General features: G+C 39.5%; 1 protein-coding gene across 4 annotated transcripts in view; it reads right to left on the minus strand.

Annotated features, from left to right (window-relative positions):
* Positions 1-21,823, minus strand: part of LOC139712915 (iron-sulfur cluster co-chaperone protein HscB-like) — a 100,602-nt gene extending 78,779 nt beyond the window's left edge. For all 4 annotated transcript variants that reach the window (XM_071624695.1, XM_071624694.1, XM_071624696.1 and 1 more), the window contains exon 1: positions 21,379-21,823. In XM_071624695.1, coding sequence (XP_071480796.1) covers positions 21,379-21,809 — 431 coding nt within the window. In that variant the 5' untranslated portion in view covers positions 21,810-21,823. The remainder of the gene's footprint in view (positions 1-21,378) is intronic.
* Positions 21,824-24,124: the final 2,301 nt, after the last annotated feature.

Genomic DNA, 24,124 nt, shown 5'->3' on the forward strand with positions numbered 1-24,124 from the left:
TTTAATTGGATGAATAGGAGAGCATGTATCTAGGGATTTAAGGACTTTAACTTGACTTTGACCCATTCATACATTTAGGCATTGAGTAATTTTCAAGGTACAGGTGTGGAGAAAAAGTGCAATTTCTGAATTGAATAGTAAATTGTTACCATTTTCATCTGGCCTTGACCCTAAAATTCATAAGATAATTACTTTCAGGTAGAACATGCATAATATGTACTAAGTTTCAAGGTAACTTGAGCCACTTCCGAGATATGGAGGAAAAAGTTAGTTCAGCACTTTCACTTGATCTTTGACCTTTTGACCTTTGAGGCAAAAAGAGAAAAAAAAAAAACTTTCCAGAGAATTTCTATTACATGTAGGTTACACACGCATACACCAAGTGTAAAAAAACAACCCTGCTGGCATTGCATAAATGAGGGTAATAGTAAAATTTTGAAGTCTTGCACTTGACCTTTGACCCCTGACCTTTGACCCCATGAACCCTACATTCTCTAGATAATCACTTCCAGTCAGTACGTGTATACTTGTATACTATGTTCCATGAAGATACCTTGAACAATTTTCCAAGGTACGGAGAAAAAAAAGAAGTTTTGATATTTTTACTTGACCTTTTGACCTTTGACCTTTGACCTCATGACCCAAACTTTCACCAGAGAATCTTAATTGGGTAATACATGTATACACTAAGTTTCAAGAAAATCTCTTCAGGCATTCAATAGATATGGTGGAAATAGTGAAATTTTATGTATTTGACCCTGACCTTTTGACCTTTGACCTTTGACCTCATGACCCAAACTTTCACCAGAGAATCTTAATTGGGTAAAACATGTATACACTAAGTTTCAAGAAAATATCTTCAGGCATTCAATGATATGGTGGAAATAGTGAAATTTTATGTATTTGACCTTGACCTTTTGACCTTTGACCTTGAGCATGTGCACCCAAAAGTTGATAGGCACAACTTCACCCCCTAATACATATACATGCCAAGTTTCATTAGGATACCTCAACAGGTTTCGATAGTTACCTTGTCCACAAAATTCATTACGGACGGACGGACGGACAACCCGAAAACATAATGCCTCCGGCACCACTTCGTGGCGGAGGCATAAAAAAGAAAGCAAAAGAATTGGCAGGGGTGAGCCTCGAACCTGGGAACTTCAGATTAAAAGTCAGATGCGCTATCCACTGAGCTATTTCATCCCCCATAGGCTCTGTGTATTAAGCAAAATGACGCTACATCGAAGCCAAGTGCCAATTTCAACCAAGTTTCTCGACGTGATCCCGACGTCGTATTAAAAAATGGAGGGCACCTTCACCACAGCCCAAAGTCTCAGCTACAACATATCAAAATCTGGGAGAAATTCACCGAAGGATAAGTGAGCTAGTGCTCAATAAAGACAGTCATGTCAATTTTCATTTCCAGAAAAACTGCCCTCCCAATTTGGATGAAAATCGGCAAAGGATAAGTGAGATGACGTCATCTTGAAAATTTGCCTTTTTTATTTCATTGAAAAATTTGATATCTTTTAATCATTTCTCCAGCATCGTCAACCCATGAAATGACATGTACAACTTATCAGCTTTCAAAATATGTAAAGAAAATGGGGGGTCGCGGTCAATCCTGACGAGTAAAATCGGATTCAAAATTGCTGTTTTTTTGCATAGTTACACTGTATACTGCCATTGACGCGCGCACGGAATTTCAACTTTGACGGGCCCGTATGACGTCATATTGTGTTGGATTGACTTGAAACTTGGTAGTATTATTCCTTTACATTTTAGACATCCGATCCATGTCAAAAAATGGGAAATTTCTATTGCATACGAGCTGTGCGTGCATATATGTGCGCGTGCGTACGCGTCCGTCCATTTTTTTCAATTTTTCAAAAAATGCTCCAAATGATTTGAAACGTGTGCAAAAAAATTTTGAGCTCGATTGGAGCATGTCAACATTTCAACGTGCGTGTACTCGTACGTTTTAAGTGTAAACATGAATTTTGAGAATATGAGTAGAAAGAGCTTGACTTGAACTATATGAAACGTACATTTCATTGAGAAATTCCATTCCATTAATGAGATATGAATGAGAATGTGATTTCATATAATGACATCATAGTGATGTCACAGTCGACTGATCACAACGATCTTTAATATTAAATCTGTCGTCTTTAAGACATGATACATATATGGTATAATTTTGAAATTGATAAGCATAAGACTTTCTGAGTTAACCTCTGCACAACTTTTGAGGAGAAATAAATAAAGAAGAAGAAGAACAAAGAATCAGTACAGATACAGAAGGTGATCCGAGAGGTTACTCGGATCACCTAAAAAAGAAGAAAAAAGTGTTTAAAAAAACAAGAGACCCGCGGGTCTAGCGCTCACCTGAGTATCGCAAGTTCACCTTTCACGCAGTCACTAATCTAAATTAAAATTTGACCAGGCATTCTCAAGTAGAAGATGAAAATGTACAATAAGGGCCCAATTTTTTAAAGATTCCTTAATTTGGGGGGATTGGGGCCCCCTGGGGCCCTCTGGGTGGGGCATGGTGCCCATTTTGATAAATTGAGATCCTGACCCCCTAGGGATGCTACCTGCCAAGTTTGACAAAAATCCATCATGAGGTTTTCAGGAAGAAGATGAAAATGTACAATTCAGGCCCCCATTTGGACCCTTCCAACCACCCCCCCCCCCCCCTACCCAAGAGGGGCACCCCTGGATCTCCTATGAACAAACTTCAAACTACAGTCATTAATGTACTCACTCATAATATTATCTCAGCTCTATAACTTCTGATTCTAGAGAAGATTTATAAAGATTCCTTCATTTGGGGGGTTTGGGACCCCTGGGGGCCCCCTGGGTTGGGCATGGTGCCCATTTTAACAAATTGAGATCCTAACCCCCTAGGGATGCTACCTGCCAAGTTTGGTGAAAATGGGTCATGGGGTTTTCAAGAATAAGATAAAAATGTACAATTTAGGCCCCATTAGGACCCCTCCTCACCCCCTCCCCTGGGTCCCAAGGGGGGCACCCCTGATTCTGCCATGAACAAACTTGAAACTACAGTCATCAATGTACTAACTCATAGTATTAACTTAGCTCTATCACTTCTGGTTCTAGAGAAGAAGATTTTTACAGATTCCTTAATTTTGGGGGGTTTGGGCCCCCCTGGGGGCCCCCTGGGTGGGGCATGGTGCCCATTTTAACAAATTGAGTTCCTAACCCCCTAGGGATGCTACCTGCCAAGTTTGGTGAAAATGGGTCATGGGGTTCTCAAGAAGAAGATGAAAATGTACAATTTAGGCCCCATTAGAACCCTTCCCCACCCCCCTCCCCTGGGTCCCAAGGGGGGCACCCCTGATTCTGCCATGAACAAACTTGAAACTACAGTCATCAATGTACTAACTCATAGTATTAACTTAGCTCTATCACTTCTGGTTCTAGAGAAGAAGATTTTTACAGATTCCTTAATTTTGGGGGGTTTGGGCCCCCCTGGGGGCCCCCTGGGTGGGGCATGGTGCCCATTTTAACAAATTGAGTTCCTAACCCCCTAGGGATGCTACCTGCCAAGTTTGATGAAAATCGGTCTTGGGGTTTTCAAGAAGAAGATGAAAATGTAAAAAGTTTACGCACGACGCACGACGGACGACGGACGACGGACGACGCACGACGGACGCCGGACGAAGGGCGATCGCAATAGCTCACTTGAGCCTTTGGCTCAGGTGAGCTAAAAAGCAAAAAGCAGGGGTGAACCTTGAACCTAGGACCTTTAGATTAAAAGTCGGATGCACTATCCACTGAGCTATTTCATCCCCCATAGGCTCTGTGTATTAAGCAAAATAACGCTACATCGAAGCCAAGTGCCAATTTTAACAAAGTTTTTCGACGTGATCCCGACGTCGTATGAAAAAATGGAGGGCACCGTCACCATAGCCCAAAGTCTCAGCTACAACATATCAAAATCTGGGAGAAATTCACCAAAGGATAAGTGAGCTAGTGCTCAATAAAGACTGTCATGTCAATTTTCATTTCAAGAAAAACTGCCCTTCCATAGAGATAATACGTAAATTGGTCAAATTTGACAAGATTACTTTCAATCCATTTTTATGAGGTGATGACATCATCTACCGGTAATCAAAATTTTTATATACAATTATAAAAGAGCATTAAATAAGCTACAACATACTGAAATCTGGGTGAAAATCGGCAAAGGATAAGTGAGATGACGTCATCTTGAAAATTTGCCTTTTTTATTTCATTGAAAAATTTGATATCTTTTAATCATTTCTCCAGCATCGTCAACCCATGAAATGACATGTACAACTTATCAGCTTTCAGAATATGTAAAGAAAATGGGGGGTCGCGGTCTATCCTGACGAGTAAAATCGGATTCAAAATTGCCGTTTTTTTTTTTGCATAGTTACACTGTATATTGCCATTGACGCGCGCACGGAATTTCAACTTTGACGGGCCCGTATGACGTCATATTGCGTTGGATTGACTTGAAACTTGGTAGTATTATTCCTTTACATTTTAGACATCCGATCCATGTCAAAAAATGGGAAATTTGTATTGCATACGAGCTGTGCGTGCGTACATGTGCGTGCGCGTACGCGTCCGTCCATTTTTTTCAATTTTTCAAAAAATGCTCCAAATGATCTGAAACGTGTGCAAAAAAATTTTGAGCTCGATTGGAGCATGTCAACATTTCAACGTGCGTGTACGCGTACGTTTCAAGTGTAAACATGAATTTTGAGAATATGAGTAGAAAGAGCTTGACTTGAACTATATGAAACGTACATTTCATTGAGAAATTCCATTCCATTAATGAGATATGAATGAGAATGTGATTTCATATAATGACATCATAGTGATGTCACAGTCGACTGATCACAACGATCTTATTAAATCTGTCATCTTTGGGACATGATACATATATGGTATAATTTTGAAATTGATAGGCATAAGACTTTCTGAGTTAACCTCTGCACAACTTTTGAGAAGAAATAAATAAAGAAGAAGAAGAAGAACAAAGAATCAGTACAGATACAGAAGGTGATCCGAGAGGATACTCGGATCACCTAAAAAAGAAGAAAAAAGTGTTTTTAAAAAAAAGCAAAAAGCTGGGGTGAACCTCGAACCTAGGACCTTTAGATTAAAAGTCGGATGCGCTATCCACTGAGCTATTTCATCCCCCATAGGCTCTGTGTATTAAGCAAAATGATGCTACATCGAAGCCAAGTGATAATTTTAACGAAGTTTTTCAACGTGATCCCGACGTCGTATGAAAAAATGGAGGGTCCATTCACGATAGCCCAAAGTCTCAGCTAGAACATATTAAAATCTGGGAGAAATTCATCGAAGGATATGTGAGCTAGGGCTAAAAAAAGATAGTCATGTCAATTTTCATTACCAGAAAAACTGCACTATCATAGAGATAACACGTAAACTGGTCAAATTTGACAAGGTTACTTTCAATCCATTTTTACGAGGTGATGCCATCATCCAATCAAAATTTTGATATTACATTTATGAAAGAGCATTTAATAAGCTACAACATACTGAAATCTGGGTGAAAATCGGCAAAGGATAAGTGAGATACGCTCAAGTGAACTTGAAATTTGATGACGTCATTTTGAAAATTTACTTTTTTTATTTTATTAAGAAATTTGATATCTTTTAATCATTTTTCCAGCATCGTCAACCCATGGAATTACATGTACAACTCATCAGCTTTCAGAATATGTAAAAAAAAAAAGGGGGGTCACCGTCCATCCCGACGAGTAAAATCGGATTTAAAATTGCCGGTTTTTTGGCATAGTTGCACTGTATATCGCCATTGACACGCGCGGGGAATTTCAACTTTGACAGGCCCGTATGACGTCATATTGAGTCGGATTGACTTGAAACTTGGTAAATTTATACCTTGACATTTTACACATCCGCTCCATGTGAGAAAACGGGGAATTTCTATTGCATATGAGTTGTGCGTGCGTATGTGCACGTGCGCGTACGTCGACTTTTTATCAAATATTTTATGCAAATAACCTGAAATATGTGCAAAACAATTTTGAGCTCGATTGAAGAATCTTAATATTTCAACGTGCACGTACGCATACGTTTTAAGTGTACAGATGATTTTTGAGAACATGAGTAGAAAGACCTTGACCTGTAATATATGTGATGTAAATTTCATTGAAAAATTCCATTTCATCAATGAGATATGAATGAGAAGGAAATTTCAGATGACGTCACTATGACGTCATGATTGACTAATCACAATGAAACATTAGATCTGTCGTCCTTATGACATGATGCATATATGGTGTAAGTTTGAAGTTGATAGTCTGAGGACTTTTTGAGTTAACCTCTACACAACATTTGGTGAGAAAGGAATAAAGAAAGAATCAGTACAGATACAGAAGGTGATCCGAGAGGATACTTTGATCACCTAATAAAATGATTTGTAACATATATCTGACTGCCTTTTTTGTTAATGCCACAATTCTAAGGGATAGTACCGTTCTGGTTGAGATGAGGATTCAGGTTTTAACTTTTCACAAGATAATCGAAATCTGCTTATACGAAATACTTAAAAGCATGCAATTCTAAGAGGAATTAAAAATTTATTTGATGAAAATCACTTTTGATATGGCTGAGATGTCCAAATTAAAGGAAAAGAAAGATGTCCACATAAAAGTAGATGGACCATCACATTTTGTTAGGACCTCTTTCTCTTACTTTATTTTGGATATCTGGGTCATTTCAAAGCCAATTTTCATCAAATAAAGTTTTAATTCCTCTTAGAACTGCATTGTCCTGTTAGCAAGTCATATACATAGAGCATGATGTTAACCGGTTAAATTCGTGCGCAAAAGCGCTTCACGTTTAAACTTTGATGCACGATTCATTTTACTGGTAAGGTATATGACATGTTTGTTGGTAACGTATCTGATGTGTTGTTACAGTTCTCACACTTAATACAAAAATATTAACTTTCTTAAGCAATTTCTGTTGTGTGATTAGTCATTACCTTAAGAGGGAGGAATAACCTCCCTCCCTCAATCAGACATACATCATCAATCGACAGTTTAAACTAGAAATGTCGCTATGGCGACTGGTATGCCTCCGCCATAATGCATGATTCTCCTAATAGGTCTAGATAGTACATGTGGACAATGTGTGATTACATTTTCACAAAACTGGCAAAATATTGAAATGACAAGTTTGTCACAAATGTGTTGAATGTTCACCTTCCTTGACCTTGGTTTAATTGGATGAATAGGAGAGCATGTATTTGGGGATTTAAGGACTTTAACTTGACTTTGACCCATTCATACATTTATGCAATGAGTAATTTCATGGTACCGGTATGGAGAAAAAGTGCAATTTCTGTACTGAATAGTAAATTGTTACCATGTTCATATGGCCTTTGACCCTAAAATTCATAAGATAATCACTTTCAGGTAGAACATGAATAAATATGCAGTAAGTTTCACGATAAATTGAGCCACTTCCGAGATATGGAGGAAAAAGTTAGTTCAGCACTTTCACTTGATCTTTGACCTTTTGACCTTTGAGGCAAAAAAAAAGAAAAGAAAAAAAAACTCTCCAGAGAATTTCTATTAGGTTACACATGCATACACCAAGTGTAAACAAAAAATAATAATCCTGCTGGCATTGCATGAACATGAGGGAAATAGTAAAATTTTGAAGTGTTGCACTTGGCCTTTGACCCCTGACCTTTGACCCCATGAACCCTACATTCTCTAGATAATCACTGCCAGTCAGTACATGTATATACTATGTTCCATGAAGATACCTTGAACAATTTTCCAATTTACAGAGAAAAAAAGTTTTAATACTTTTACTTGACCTTTTGACCTTTGACCTTTGACCTCATGACCCAAACTTTCACCAAAGAATCTAAATTGGGTAATACATGTATACACTAAGTTTCAAGAAAATATCTTCAGGCATTGCATAGATATGGTGGAAATAGTGAAATTTTATGTATTTGACCTTGACCTTTTGACCTTTGACCTCGAGCACGTGCACCCAAAAGTTGATAGGCACAACTTCACCCCCTAATACACATACATGCCAAGTTTCATTAGGATACCTCAAAAGGTTTTGATAGTTACCTTGTCCACAAAATTCATTACGGACGGACGGAAAGACGGACGGACGGAAGGACGGACGGACGGACGGACGGACAACCCGAAAACATAATGCCTCCGGCACCATAAAAATCTTCTTAAAACACATCTATTTCAGGAGAGTTTCCCGTCGTCACAGTTCATTACATCTCTGCATGGTTCCCAGATATCAGATATCCTTTATAAATTATGATTATGTAAGTATTAGTCCTTAAATTTCATAATGTCATTATATTGTACAATCTTCATTTACTCATTAGATTGTGTTACTTTCTTATCAATCTATTTGTGTTTTTTTAAATTATATGTAGCTATTTGCGGTTGAGTATACTGTAAATGCTCCATAGAAACTGCGCAATATAAATCCACAATGATGATTATTATCATTATTACCAAGTATTCAAAAGTACCTGGGCTTTGCTTTTGTTTACAGCATACTTTTTATGCCTCCGCCACGAAGTGGTGCCGGAGGCATTATGTTTTCGGGTTGTCCATCCGTCCGTCCGTCCGTCCTTCCGTCCGTCCGTCCTTCCGTCCGTCCGTAATGAATTTTGTGGACAGGGTAACTACCAAAACCTTTTGAGGTATCCTAATGAAACTTGGCATGTATGTGTATTAGGGGGTGAAGTTGTGCCTATCAACTTTTGGGTGCACATGCTCAAGGTCAAAGGTCAAAAGGTCAAGGTCAAATGATTAGAATTTCACTATTTCCCCCATATCTATGCAATGCCTAAAGATATTTTCTTGAAACGTAGTGTATACATGTATTACCCAATTAAGATTCTCTGGTGAAAGTTTGGGGTCATGAGGTCAAAAGGTCAAGTAAAGTGTTAAAATTTTACTTTTTTCTCTGTATCTTGGAAATTGTTCAAGGTATCTTCATGAAACATAGTATATATGCATGTACTGACTGGCAGTGGTTATCTAGGGAATTCAGGGTTCATTGGGTCAAAGGTCAGGGGTCAAAGGTCAAGGCAATACTTCAAAATGTTACTATTTTCCTTATATTTATGCAATGCCAGCAGGATTATTTTGTTTAACTTGATGTATGCATGTATAACCCAATAGAAATTATCTGGGATTTTTTTTTTTTGCCAAGAAGGTCAAAGGTCAAAAGGTCAAAGTCAAAGTGCTGAACTTCTTTCTCCATATCTCGGAAGTGGCTCAAGTTATCTTGAAACTTAGTACATATTTATGTATGTTCTGCCTGACCGTGATTCTCTTATAAATCAAAGGCCAGATGAAAATGATAACAATTTACTGTTCAATACAGAAATTGCACTTTTTCTCCATACCTTGAAAATTACTCGGTGCATAAACTTATGAAAGGGTCAAAGTCAAGTTAAAGTTCTTAAATCCCCAAATACATGCTCTCCTCCAATTCATCCAATTAAACATACACGTGTAGGTCAAGGAAGGTAAACATTCAATACATTTGTGACAAACATGTCATTTTGATATTTTGCCAATTTTGTGAAAATGTAATCACACATTGTCCACATGTACCTGGTACTATAGACCCATTAGGAGAATCAGGCATTATGGCGGAGGCATACCAGTCGCCATAGCGACATTTCTAGTTTCTAAATGAAACAAAGTTTAAGTAACATCTGAATATCAGCTCATCCTAACATAACATTATTATCCTAACATTACACTAGATCATGTTACCAGATTCACCGATGGTCTTTCTCAAATGATAGGTTCAAATATTCATTACGGTATACTGGACCTGTATTGTGGAATGATTTGAACGTGAACCATGTTTTTAATGTACAATTTAATAATATTTTTTAAAAACAGTATAAAAAGATTCTTCTGAGTTTATACTGAAGTTCTATGTGAAAGTTTCGGTTTTAGATTTTGGGTGATATACTTATGTATTTTGACCATGTTAATTTGTTTGTTTGTTTGTTTCTGTATGTTTTTGCTTGTTTGTTTTCTCAGATCAAATCTGTTTCTATACATTAGGTATGCACAGTCTTACAAGCCATTTAAGGGCTTTCTTATGTGCATTCCATTTTTCATCATTACAGTTGTGTACTTTGTGCTGATTTGTATAGCATATGAATGTAACAATACCTTGTGTTAACGTTGTTTTGTTTTTTATATGTCATGTGGTTTTTTTTTTATCCTTGTGGAATGATGGACATAAACGAAATTTAAATTTAATAAGGTTTCCATGGCTTCGGATCAGTAGATATATATATTATTATTCTTTTTTTTTTTGGAACAAGAGATCCAATGAATAAATCATGGTTCCATGTATGCGTGAGGTTGACTTTGTTTAACATATTAAATTACACCGCTATGCGGCATTACATTGATCTTCTCTTAACCCGTCGAGGACGAGTCCAGAGTATACTCGGGCAAGCGTCTATGGGAAATGCGTGTTGTAGCAAAATCAAACAGTCGTCAACAGATTAAGAGTCTTAAAAAGGGCATCGTGTCTGACTGCAATTTGGCGACATGATATAAATGATCTCCTAGAGAATTATCAAAACTTCATATTGTTATGTAATATTATTTGTCATTCAGGCAATTGAGGGGCAATGGAATGAAGTACAATAGGGCTTGATTTGAACATATTAACGAGTAAGAACTTGATAAGAACACTTCATTTTCTGGTGACAAGGGGTATTTCGGGTTATATCTAACTTTGGATCGTATTTCTAATATTATCCCAGATGTCCCAATAAATAGTGTATCCCCCCAACAGAGTTCAGAGTATGGATTTGGCCTCGTTGCGCCGCCGCGTCCGCCGCAGAGATTTTCTTGTGAGCGCTCTACTGGCTGCAGTTCTTCTTAGATCATCTTCAAAAGAAGCCTATTGTTTTTGGTGATGGCGCCCTCACTTGTTCTGTCTTTATACACGAAAAGGTAAATTTAACAGGGTCTGCTTTTGTGTGCGATGCTGGCCTTGTTTCTTGACCAATTTTTTTTTCAAATTTGGTATGTAAATGTATCATAGTCAAATCTATACACCTATACCTATTGATACTGCTGCCCCCACTGTTCCACCTTTTACAGGGTCAAAGGTCACCCTGATCAGGACAAAATTTGCAAAAATGCTTATTTATGCAATAACTTGATTGTTACTCACTGGATTTTACTCAGACTTGCTAAGGAGGTGTATGGGTGGTCATTCTACATGAAGGACACAACAGTTTGTGGTGACGGCGCCCTCAGTGTTCAGACTTGGAGGCCATGTCACATTTCTTGTATATGCTCTATAAGCCACATTTCTTGTCGGATTTTATTCAAACTTGCTATGGAGGTTTGTGGGGAGTTATTCTAGGTAACAAAAGTTTTCATTGCCAGCGCACTCATTGTTCAAACTTTTATAGGATGAAATATCATATTCCTTGTATGTGCTATATACCAGCCTCATTTCTCGTCGGATTTTATTGTATCCTGCGACAGTTGCCATATCATACAACATTCTTGCCTAAAAAGTCATCTAGATGGGGTATGGGAGACGGGTTCAGGAGATACATGGGCTCGAACGGGTCTCCTGTGCGGTGCTCTAGTTGACATATATTTTACAGGTCTAACCTCTCTGGTGAATTGAACAAAAAATATTGATTTCTAAGGGACAAAATATAGATTTAAACTGCATGAACATGCTGGCATCATGAAAATCACAGTTTTGCACACTTTTTGGGAGAATGGCCCATATATCACTGTATCATTTCACATAATGGCACTGTCCTTCACACCAGGAAAGTCCCTTAGTCATCTCCCAGAAATCCATCCCAAATCCCAAATTTTGCTGTAAAAAAAGCAGAATTGGTGCACTTTTCAAAAGCACGCACGAATTAAGTCCAGTATTAAGAATCAAGGTTGCAGAAAAAGCGCCAACAATCGAAAACCATGCCATTCTGTTGCAAGATTTTCTCGCTTATTGCAAGCACAAATTGTGATGGTATATGACCTGCAAAAACACAAAAGAAAAACAAAATCTCTGTACATGCCAATGCAGTGACTAAATGTACAGGGGTTGATGCAAGTGCCGACTCCCCAAAATCTGGACACCAATGGGTGCTACAACTTCTCCGATGCAACCTTGTGTCAGCCACCAAGGTATGGCGCAGAGCATTTTTTTTTTTTTTTTTGACATTGAACGTGCATAGCGCCCATCCGAATTCTGGAGGGGCAGCATGGATTCTGATAGATTATTAAGGTGATATATTTTGGGATTTTGTGAAATTCTATGATGTGCCAGTACTTAAAGGAAACCAAAACCCAAAGAAAAATGTGAATTGAGTGAAAGTAGCAACATTAGTAGAACACATCAGTGAAAGTTTGAGGAAAAGCGGACAATCAATGCAAAAGTTATGCATTTGTTAAGTTTTGGTGTTGGAACCGCTGGATGAGGAGACTAGGTTATGACGTATACGTGGACAACAATATAAAGAAAATATAAAGGAAATTTCATAAAAATTTACTTTTCTAGCATAACGAAACAGCACTTGACTAACTGCTTTCAGAAAGCAGGGGGAATAATATTATAGCTCCCCTAACATATGCCAGTATCAAGTTGATGGAATATGTAATTTTCATGAAAAATTAATTTTAGTTTATTTTGTATTGTTGTCCACACATAACGTTGTTGTTGTTGACATCATAACCTCTAGTAGTCTCCTCATCCAGCGGTTCCAACACCAAAACTTTAAATATTCATAATTTTTGCATCGACTGTCCAATTTTCCTACAACTTTCACTGATGTGTTCTAGTAATGTTGCTGCTTTGACTCAATCCACATTTCTCTTTGGATTTTGGTTTCCTTTAACAAAACCGACATTGAGATAAAAGTAGTGGTGGTTTTACTCTATACTCTAAATGGACCACATGTCATGATCTGTCCAAATCTGCTAGACAAGGAAGGCAGGGTGGGGGGGGGGGGTGTTTCACAGAGTTCAAGAATTTAAGTTAATCGTATTTATTTAAATAGTGAAGATCGGCTGAATATCAAAATCTGTGTATCTCTTCAATGGTACCGTATTTTAACTTCCTAATGAAAATAATATCTAGGGAGCTTTTGCTTTCTCCATGCAGCCATGATCCATTTGTATTGAGATTAACAAGGGACAAAGGAATCTGTCCACATAATTTTGCTAACAATTTGCAGTGCAGTGGATTCTGAAAAGAGTGAATCAAACTGAACAGGGAATCAAGTGGCACAGGCTACTATAATTTCAAGTTAACCTTAACCCGTTGAGGACAGACTGATTTTGCTACAACATGCATTTCCCACAGACACCTGCCCGAGTATACTCAGGACTTGTCCTCAACAGGTGAACTTAGGATCGACTTACAATATTGTACATAACATTCTTTGTGAAACATCCTCACTGGCACTGCCCCAGCCCCGGCGAAGATTAGGATTAACATGAGGGTTTGGCCTATTGGGGTAGCCAAATAAACACTGTGCTTTGCGACAGTGCTGTGCCTAGCAGGGTCTGGCTCGTAGTAGGCCTACATGTAGTACTACATGTATGTTGTACTGCAGGACATACATGGAGTGGTTAGGGCTTAGCCTAGACAGAAAAAATCTGTCTGTCCAGAGGAGTCTTTTATCATTTTTAGACTTCAGGGAATATTCCACTAAGCAAGATACAGTCTTTGAACATATCTCTGACGGCCAGATACAGACTGATCTTTCGGTCAAGGCTTAGCCTATGAAAGGCACATGATCCCGGTGGTTTAGTCAAATGCGTACGCGGGCGCACGGCGCAAGTTTCCTATAGAGACCTACGCTATCAACTCCTCTTTAGCCCTTACGCTGTGACCTACTTCTCCGAGTCCGAAGAAGTCTGATCCACTGTAGTCAGTGGTCCGATCACAGTTCGGCTCGTGATTCGGCTGAGTGGAGATGACAGCTTTAGCAAACTTCTTTTGTGACCTCATAATAATAAGCACATATGCACGCACCCTGGCATTACTACAGACTGTGTGATGCGCAGAGAAGACAACCAAGGCAACGTTACTTAGCAACACCTACGCGCTTTACTCTTGACGACAGCTTAACTTCAGCAATCTTTGTATCAATGCTAACGGTGATCGACAGTATCATTAACAGCACCCTCTACACTACTGGGACTATGCACCTTTAACCCTATTCCAATTGACCCCCCTCGACATTTCGTGCCACGATTCCGCAACGCACTATGATTTTGCCGCGTCGTTTCACGACTTTTTTCATTGAAGTCTCCTGCATATTTTGAGACCAAATTTGCGACGTCCGGGTACACCGTTCTGAAGTTACGTAATGTTTTGCATATGCTTGTCAACCTGAAAACCGCTCAAATTTATATCGTATGCAAATTGTCTTTTTTTTCTTAAATTGATATGAATTACATGTAGATTATTTCAACTTTTGACCATTGAAATTAATCAATTCTAATGAAGATAAGCTTGAAAAAGTACCAGCAACAGATTTTGGCGAAAAAACAATAGAAAACAAAAGTTTAAAAAACAATGAAATACGTAAGAAATTCAAATGAAAAACAAAAGAAAATGATTTCAATTGAGCTATTTTTTTCAAGAAAATTGCTCCATGTGTCTTGAGGAACTCTGACGCAAAAAATCTAGCAATCCTTCAGTCGTTTTAATGGAGTTGTAGGTGAAAATATGATTTCATGCGTAAATTTCCATAATTAATTTACTAAGAATATAAAATCAAAATTTTTCTACTGCATGACCATGTAATCTTGTAGTTAACAACCGGCTCTATGTTCAGGCCAGATTTTGCGGCGATCGCGCGATTGGCAGCCGAGATCTGAAGGGGGGGTCAAATTGAACCCCCCCCCAGTAACAACTTGGTGTTAAATAGCCCAGTTAAAATTGGGTTAAACTGCGTGAAGGAGCGCCCCGTGGTTAGGCTTAGCCCAACTGTACTATGCAGTGTCTGATTTGGCCTAGTTAGCCAGACCAGGGGGTAAATAAAATTTAAGACTGACAAAAATTATGGTATGCTGTGTGTGTCTTCAATGTTGCTCAACTTTCTATGAAAATGAGGATTTTGGAGACTTTTTTTTTTCCATGTAGCCATTGATAAAATACATGTACAAGATAAAATAAACATTAATGATAATTCGAAGTGGGTGGTGATTAGGCTAATGAAATTGAATTGGGAATGACGCGCCTCAAATACAAAAACAACAACAACAACAACGGAAACCAGTGGCATACACTTGTACCATAATTTTTATGTCAATCTTGAATCAAGTTTGACTTTGTGAAACAACCCCCCCCCCCCCCATCGCCGTTAAATGTTCTTCTTCTTAGCTGGTTATTAGACTGCCTCCTTCAATAATCTGAAGATTCTTGCAGACTGTGTTATTAAATACAGTTTATTTACAGATTTGCAGATATTTACAAGCATGAAGATATTTACAAACATGAAGAAAAAGACTAGCCAACCATTAGTCAGTTACGAAATGGCGCTGCAATAATTTCTGACAGGGAATTCCAGGTCCTTTACTGTTCTTGGAAAGGACAAATGACAATGTGATTCAGTTCTCGAGTATGGTATCTGATAGAAGTTACCAGCTATCTATTTATCTATCTATATAAATAATCTATCTTGTCGCCGTAATCTGACGTTAGCAGCAAGGCTGTGTACCAGGGGTAGACAAAGATTTCTCTAGTTAAGCCTAGCTAGGTTTTGACCGAAAGATCGGTCTGTATCTGGTTGTCGGGGATATGTTCCACAAAGACTGCGTCTGGCTTCACGGATCCCCTCTCTGGAGAGTGATGACGTCAAAAAAATAAATAAAATAGAAGACTCCTCCAGACAGACGGATCTTTCTGTCTAAGCTAGGTTGGATTTTAACTGCGACCAGGAGCTGGTCGCGAAGCGTTGGGGCTAACGTTACACAAGGAGCGCCCCAGGGATAGGTTGGATTCAGGGTTAGATCTTGACCGAAAGATCAGTCTGTATCTGGTCGTCGGGGAAATGTTCCATGGAGACTGTGTCTGGCTTCACGGATCCCCTCATATACAGAGGAGAGCGATAACGTCAAAAAAGACTCCTCCGGCTCCGGATCTTTCTGTCTAACACCAGTTAACATTAGGTTTATATTAAAGAATAATTATAAATAACCCCGGGACGCTCCGTGTACACAGTTATGCTGCGTGTTGGGGCTGGTCGCAGTTACTGAGTTAGGTTTATAATAACTAGGTCAATACATAACTACACGCAGCCGCTGTCACGAAGCGCGACGCGGCTGCACCTCTATTCCCTCGCAGACGTTGTCATTTTTCAGTGTGGTTGTGCGACTCCTTCATGAATATCTTTATTAATCATGGAAAACTAAAATACAAGGAATTATCGCAATCTATGATAATCATTCAATAATCGGTACGCGATTTTTTTGTTTAATTACGTCAAACACTCACCGAAATCTGTGGCTGAAATCAGGTCTGTAAACGTCCTTATTGCTTCACTCCTCATCTGCGTGTTATTTGAATGGCATTCACTCTCGTATACTACAACGTACAGCAACGTAGGTAGTCGGAGAGCTAGCGTCTGGTCGGGCTAGGTTTCTTCTTCTTCTTCTTCTTCCAATAAGTACATCACTCTCAAAGAGTATTGTCGTACTGGGTGCTATAGGTGTGACTACAGGAACAAACATAACATCTGGTGCAAGATAAAGTTAATGGTGCAAGTAAAAAAAACCTCCTTAGTATGAGGGTTATCGGAGTGTAAGTGGTTTCAAACTGCTCCGAAAGGTCTCGAGAGACGGAGCTGAAACCACAGCTGTGGGAAGGCCGTTCCAGATGCAAACAACACTTGGGAAGAAACTGTGTTGATAAGAGAGGATTCTGCAGTGATGTTGCCGGAGTTGGGTGTGGTGGCCTCTGGTCAGGTCTGATGAATGATACAGATATGGTGGGGAAGCAGGGATAGCAATAAGGCCGTTGATGATCTTGTATAATATGATGGCCTTGTTGTGCGCACGACGCTCCTGTAGAGACTGCCAGTGAAGATTGTGTAACATTAGAGCCACGCTACTTTGTTGGTTGTAGTCAGCCGTCACAAATCTTGCTGCACGTCGTTGGACCATTTCTATATCAGATATGAGTTCTTTGGTGTGGGGATCCCAAACTGAGGAGGAGTATTCAAGCGTTGGGCGGACATATGTCTTATAAGCTTGTTCCTTGATGTTGGACGGACACCTCCTCAGATTGCGCTGAAGAAAACCAAGTGTACTATTACTCTTCTTACAGATATTTTGTATGTGTGGTTTCCAGCTAAGATTGCGATGAAGTGTGACTCCGAGATATTTCGCTTCATCAACAGTGCGGAGTGCTTTTCCATGGATTGAGTACTGGATATCTCCTACGATGTTCTTCCTTTTGTTTGATATCCTGAACACTTCACACTTCTCCGTGTTGAAGGTCATTTGCCACTTCCTCTCCCATTCCTGTATGTTAGCAAGATCTCTGTGAAGAATGTCAATGTCTGTAGGTGAGTCAATTGTACGGTATAACAGGGCATCGTCAGCATACAGGCGGATATTTGAAGAGACACACTCTGGGAGGTCATTGATGAACACCAGAAAGAGCAAGGGTCCAAGGACAGTGCCTTGAGGAACACCAGATGTTACATGTGTGATGTTGCTTTTAGTCCCTTCTAGTATGACCTGCTGTGTACGCCCTGTGAGGAAGTCCCTGATCCAATGTAGGATCTGTCCCCTGATTCCGTAGAAATGAAGCTTTTGAAGAAGGCGCTCATGTGGTACTCGATCAAAAGCTTTGGAGAAGTCGAGCAGGATGGCATCCATCTGTTTTTTATCTTTAAGTCCAGTGGCAAGATCGTGAACAGTTACCAAGAGCTGTGACTCACACGAACGTTTCTTCCTAAAGCCAAACTGGCAATCAGAAAGAAGCTTGTGGTTATCAAGGTGGCAGATAATCTGGCTGTGTATTATATGTTCAACAACTTTACAGATGATAGATGTCAGAGATATGGGCCTATAATTTTCCGGTCTGTGTTTGTCCCCCTTTTTATAGATTGGTGTGACATATGCTGATTTCCATTCTTGCGGGATCTTTCCTTGGTGGAGTGTGGCATTGAAGAGGAGTGTCATAGCAGGGGATAGTTCATCTGCCACTTCTTTGAGGAGATAGGCTGGTAGACCGTCTGGACCACTGGCAGAGTGGGGCTTGAGTTTGCTTAGAAGCTTCCTTACCCCTTCCTTGTCAACAGAAAAGACAGGAACTGTTGGATGTGGGCTCTCTCCAAGGTCTGGCAGGTCAGATGTGGTCTCCTGGGTGAAAACTGATGTAAATTGTTCATTCAGCAGGTTGGCTTTTGCAGCAGGTTCAGTCTGAAGAAAGCCATCTTTCATTAGAGGAGCAACTCCAGAGTTTTCGCACCTTCTGCTTTTGATGTATGACCAAAATTTCTTTGGCTTGCCTTCCTCTTCGCATAGCATGTCACTGATGTAAGTGTGGTATGCAGATCTGCATTCGCGTTGCATTAGTTTTTTGAGGTTTTTGTAGCGAGTCCAGTCCTTAATCTTCTTTGACCTACGAGCCTTCTTGTAGGCTCGCCCTTTCCTTCTGGAGAGTGACTTAAGATTTTGGTTTATCCATGGTTGACTATAACGTGCTGATGATAGTTTGGAGGGGACCATAGTGTTGATGATCCTGTGCAGTTCAGTCGATATCTGACTCCAAAGATTATCAATGTCTGTTCTGACTGTATTTGCCTCCAAGTAGTTGTCGCAAAAGGTTCTAGTTTCTGACTTGATTTTGTCCATGTCAGCCTTCTTCCACAAGAAGATGTTACGGCGGATTGGTTTCTGCCTTTTGGCACGGACATCAGATAGTGTTAGAACCATGTCATGGTCGCTTACTCCTGGAATGGGCACACATTTGCTTACAAGAGCAGGCCTGTTTGTGAGGAACACATCTAGAGTCTTATCATTCCTTGTTGGAAAATTGACAATCTGAGTCAATCCAATATCACTGAAAGTGGACAAAAATTGATTGTTGATGACGCTTGTGTACTGGTGACCAATTATTGATGATGAGTTCCAGTTGATATCAGGAAGATTCAGGTCTCCGCTGACCCACACTACAGCAGAAGGGTTACTAAGAACCACTTGTCGGATAGACTCGCACATTGTTTGTGCATAGGTTAAGTCATTTTTTGGTGGTCGGTAAACAGAGATGATGATGAGCGGTTGCTGACCATAAACTTGTATTTTGGATGCAACAAGTTCACAGTCATTGACAATTTGAATCTTACAGTCGATTAAATCCTTTTTGGTGGCAAGCAGTACACCTCCATATCCATCGGGACGATCTTTTCTGATGGGTGGGTTATAACCTGGCGGCATCATTTCGGCATTAAGTAGCGAAGGCTTCAGCCAAGTTTCATTTGCAACAATGACATCGGGTTGACTTGCATCAACTGCTTCCCAAAAGGCTTCTCTTTTGGCGCTCAAGCTTTGCAGGTTGACTGAGAGGACCTTCAATGGCTTTGCAACATTCTTTCTTCTTCTGCCTTTTTTGATCACTGGAGAGGATTGGTGTACAGGAGGTCCAGGGTTGATCTCTGAGTTTGGAGAAGCCTGTGTGGTGTTGCTCGAGATGGAGGGTGGAGTGGCTGGTAGGTCTGAGTCATTACAAGGTAATGACGTACTGGCATCTGTACGATTAGCAGGTGAATCTCCTTCATCTAGTAACGCTTGGAAGTTATTGTCAGATTCACTGATGTACGAGTCGAGAAGAGAAAGTGAATGGTTAGGGCTGTCGCAGACCATGCATATCCAGGTAACGTTGGATTTGTTGACCCTCTCGTAAGATTCTGATGTCATTCCCATGCAGTCTGTGTGGTACCAAGTATCGCATTTGTCACAAGCAACTGCTGTCCTTGTTTTTGACCAGCGGACGGCTTTCTTGCAGACTCCGCATGGGAATTTAGGAGTGCGTGGGCCTGGGTTGATTTCCGTGTCATGAGATTGAATGATTAAAAGTACTGCAAGATACATTAACACAGAGTTCTTGTTGGGTTCAGGTCTAAATCTAGAATGGGTAAGGCTTGACATAGATGTCATCCATGAGGCTTGGAGAAATTTGTAAGTTATGTGAAGACTTCTTTTCGAGAAACAAACAGCTGGATGACGTAGATCAGGGTCGAAGTCTAAAGTTTTCCCTTCTGTCTCACTCGAGTTTGGGGTAACGAGTTGCTCATGGTTCATAATGTTCGTCATGACAATGGGCATAAAGAGGAGCCCAGCTAGTACCTGAGAGTTGAACATGATTCGTCTTAATAACGCGTAAAGGGTATCGAGAAACGTTGTATGGGCTACTAATGAATGCACTATCACCACAAAGCAATGAAAAAATAAGCTTGCGGAATCCACGAAATATCAAACAGCAATTTATCACGTCAGTGAAAATCAAGATCTGAAACTCTTCTAACAAAAAATATTACTCCGACGACGAGTCTTGGTTTTAAGGCCTGCACGCTTAGATTGCGGTTGGTAGGTGTGAGCGATGCTTCCAGAGTTTGTAACCTTTGCATCATCCAAATATCAACGTGATCACTGATCACTATCGCAGTATCACGTACCACATTCAAAAGTCTCAGTCATCACCACATTTTTTATCTTGGAAGTTCGGTTTTGTAGACAGCATGCATCTAGCAAAGTCTGTTTATCAAACAACTAAATAATTCCAGATGGCTTGTCATAAACAAAATCACGTCGATAACAATAATTCATATACTGTATACATCACCGCATTCTGTCTTGGAAGTTTCGTTCTGTCATGCCATGTCTCATGCAAACATAGAAATTGCATATGTGGGACTGAGCCAGGTTGGCTTTTTTAAGATGGCTGCACAAGTCTTGATGAATACCCGCGAATCATAAGAAAAAGATTGTAAAATATGCATCCAGGAATGACAAATTTTCATTCAGAATAAGTCTAGGTGGCCAGTCATTAATATTTTCAATGAGGTTTACTCAAATTAGTGACTTGAAACATGTAAATAGTGAGAAAATATAAAAATTTTTGGGAGCACCAGAGAGACGTGTGTTCCTGCGATCACATCCCATAGCACATTCATTTATAATAGATCTAGATGGTCTAGATAGCTAAAATAGCAAGTTAGACTGTTAAATAAATAGAAGTTAGAACAATAATGCTACATGTACATATTGAACTCTCTCTAACGTAACGGCAACGTACACTCCCAGGATCTGGAAATGGTTCAGGTCTTCATCGAGTGGTTGTATCATACTGCATGACTGACAGAAAAACGCGATGGAGGGACGCAGGGCGTCTTCATGGCCTGCGCTTGCCGACAAATTGCCCGAAAGCACAGCGTGACAGTTCCAACAGGTTCTGGTTGTCGAAGAAGAGCAACGGACGTACTTCACACCGCTGTTCACATGATCTCTAACGCTACTGTTCACATGGCAAACTGGTCGCGGTGGTGGCCGCATTCGCTGACAAACGTTCTTTGACTGGAGGAGCTGTGAATGTAACGTTCTTGGTAGACTTCTACTTTCTGTGTGAGGCGGTAGTCTCCTCTTCACGAAAATCCGTAAAGGCGAGAAACTGAGCCAAAAGGAGAAGGTACGATTAGTCATTCCCATGCACTTTGTCAGATCGGCCATGGCTTACTTGTACTCACAAACCCGCGCCCGTGGGTTGATCCCACAAGAACTCTGTGTTTGATCCGCCGGAACGCGTGTTGTCGAAATGCACCGTAAACAGCGCAAGTCGGCCCAAATGTTGTTGCCAATCTAGTACGCTCAGACTACTTTTAGCGATTTCCGCACGTGCATTGTCTATGGAAGCCCCAAAACATAGTCTGCTAAATTCAGGTAAAAACGAGTAAATCGTAAGGGCGGACTCACACTGTGCGATTTTTACTGCGATGCGCTGCGCTGCGACAATGTGCGATATCGCAGCCTGTTGCACTCTGTCGCAGGTGCTGCGATGTACACCGCACACTGTGCGATTTGTGGCCTACGATTTACACCGTGCGCATGCGTACATCGTACATTACGGCACCTGTTCATCATAAAGAACGGTCACCATGAATAGAAGTCACTCGTGACTTTTTTTTTTTTTTTTTTTGGCGACGTTGGTTTGAAAAGTACATGTATGTTCAAGCTTGCTTTTTTTATTATTCCAAAGTAACTACAGAAATTACTAGATATGAATCGAATAACAGTGTATATTCTAAGAAATAAAGTTAATAATGATAGAAAAAAGAAATGCCATATTTTGGTATTAATTTGGATCACTGCCTGGATCAAAGTCCCCCCCCCCTTTTTTTTTTTGAGGAGGGGGGGGGGGTTACGTGGTTGTAGGATTCTTGATCATTGGAAATAGTCATTTACAGCATATTACGCATATTTATGTAATTATTACAATGGGTAGAAATCAGAGTAAGGGTGAAAAAGTACTGCTTGGTGGAGGTCTGTATTCTCTGAGTGCTTTTCTAAGGCTTTGATAGTGGAATTCTAGCATTGTGGTTTCTCAAACACATAAAATATTGTGCTGACATATTTTTCTGAGTGGCCCTTGAAAAATTCACTCTTGTTTTGTGTACGGTATGTAATTACCATCCAGATGTAAGGGAATCACACTTATTTACAATATATATTGATTCACAAATAAAAACGTGACAAGAATAAAGATGATATATTCAAGTCATTAAATTAAATCTTAAATATAGACACATTGATCACAATTAAAGTCAATTCAATAGTTTATTTCCATCATCAAAAAAGAAAAAGATAAGATGGTACAAAGCAGTTCAAGTTGTCGATTTGTCTTTCTATATCATGACTACAGCTGTATGCTTCAATTAGTTCAATACAATTGTACTGTCAAAAAAAATGCAAAAAAAATGCAAAACTAGTAGGAAAAGCAATATCATAATCGTGCTGTACAATTCATATATACATACTGCAGTATGGATGTCATAGTTCTTAAAAGTATCACACAAAGTGACAAAAAAACATCAACTTCCATTTCTTTTCCACATAAACAATGAATAAATTCAGTCAACTTGAACATCTACAATAAGTTCAGCTCAACGAGTTACCATTACAATTTGCATGAGACAACTACCTATGCCACTACAATTTCCCAAATAATGTTGCAAAAACAAACAAACAAACCTCAGAGAGGAAATTGCTGCAATCTAACATACTCTACAAGCAATGTTTACAGTTAGAGTTTGTGTACAAAGGTACATAAACACTTACTGCAAACATATAGTGTATTTTGAAAAATGCCAAATTGAAATGATCATACCAGCATCCGAAGGGGTGCTTTGAGATGCACTAGATGTGCTCCTGGTCCTAATCCAGATTAATCAGACACTGCATACACTGCAAAATACTGTGGCAAAGCAGTCATTTGAATTGAAATTCCAACTGTGTGTGAACCTTGTTAATTGTATAACTTAAAAATGAATATCATTACAGGAGATCTCATCTTCAACATTGCCCATTTTCTGTCCATCCCAGATTATGTTGGTGCCTACCTTAGGCATTCTTTGCAAGAAGAAGATGTGCTGGTTAAAATGTGCGGAAGAAAAAAAATAAAAGGTTCAAGGCTAGAGTACATGTAATTTTGGTTACACATATTACTTTCCAGAATTGACTTATAAGCAAGAAATATACAACTGTGTTACCAATAAATCAGGAAGATACAAATGAATGAACATTGAATTGCTTTGACTGATAAGGGTAAGTGGCAAATTGTAGCCTACAATGTAGCAAATCCAACTACAGTATAACAATTTTCTGACTCAAACTCTCAGATGTTGAGTCCAGTAATAAATGTTATCCATCGATGCAGATAGAGGTATGATAAAAAACAAGCAAACAAACAAACATAATTTTGTGCAGAGGGGGGAGATCAGCAGTTAAAATATGTATGATTAAAATACCATGCAGCACTTATACGGTAG

This window comes from Diadema antillarum, unplaced genomic scaffold (assembly GCF_040938485.1).
Source record: "Diadema antillarum isolate AM-2024a unplaced genomic scaffold, OU_Dant_1.0 seq00001875_RagTag, whole genome shotgun sequence".
NCBI lineage: Eukaryota > Metazoa > Echinodermata > Echinoidea > Diadematoida > Diadematidae > Diadema > Diadema antillarum.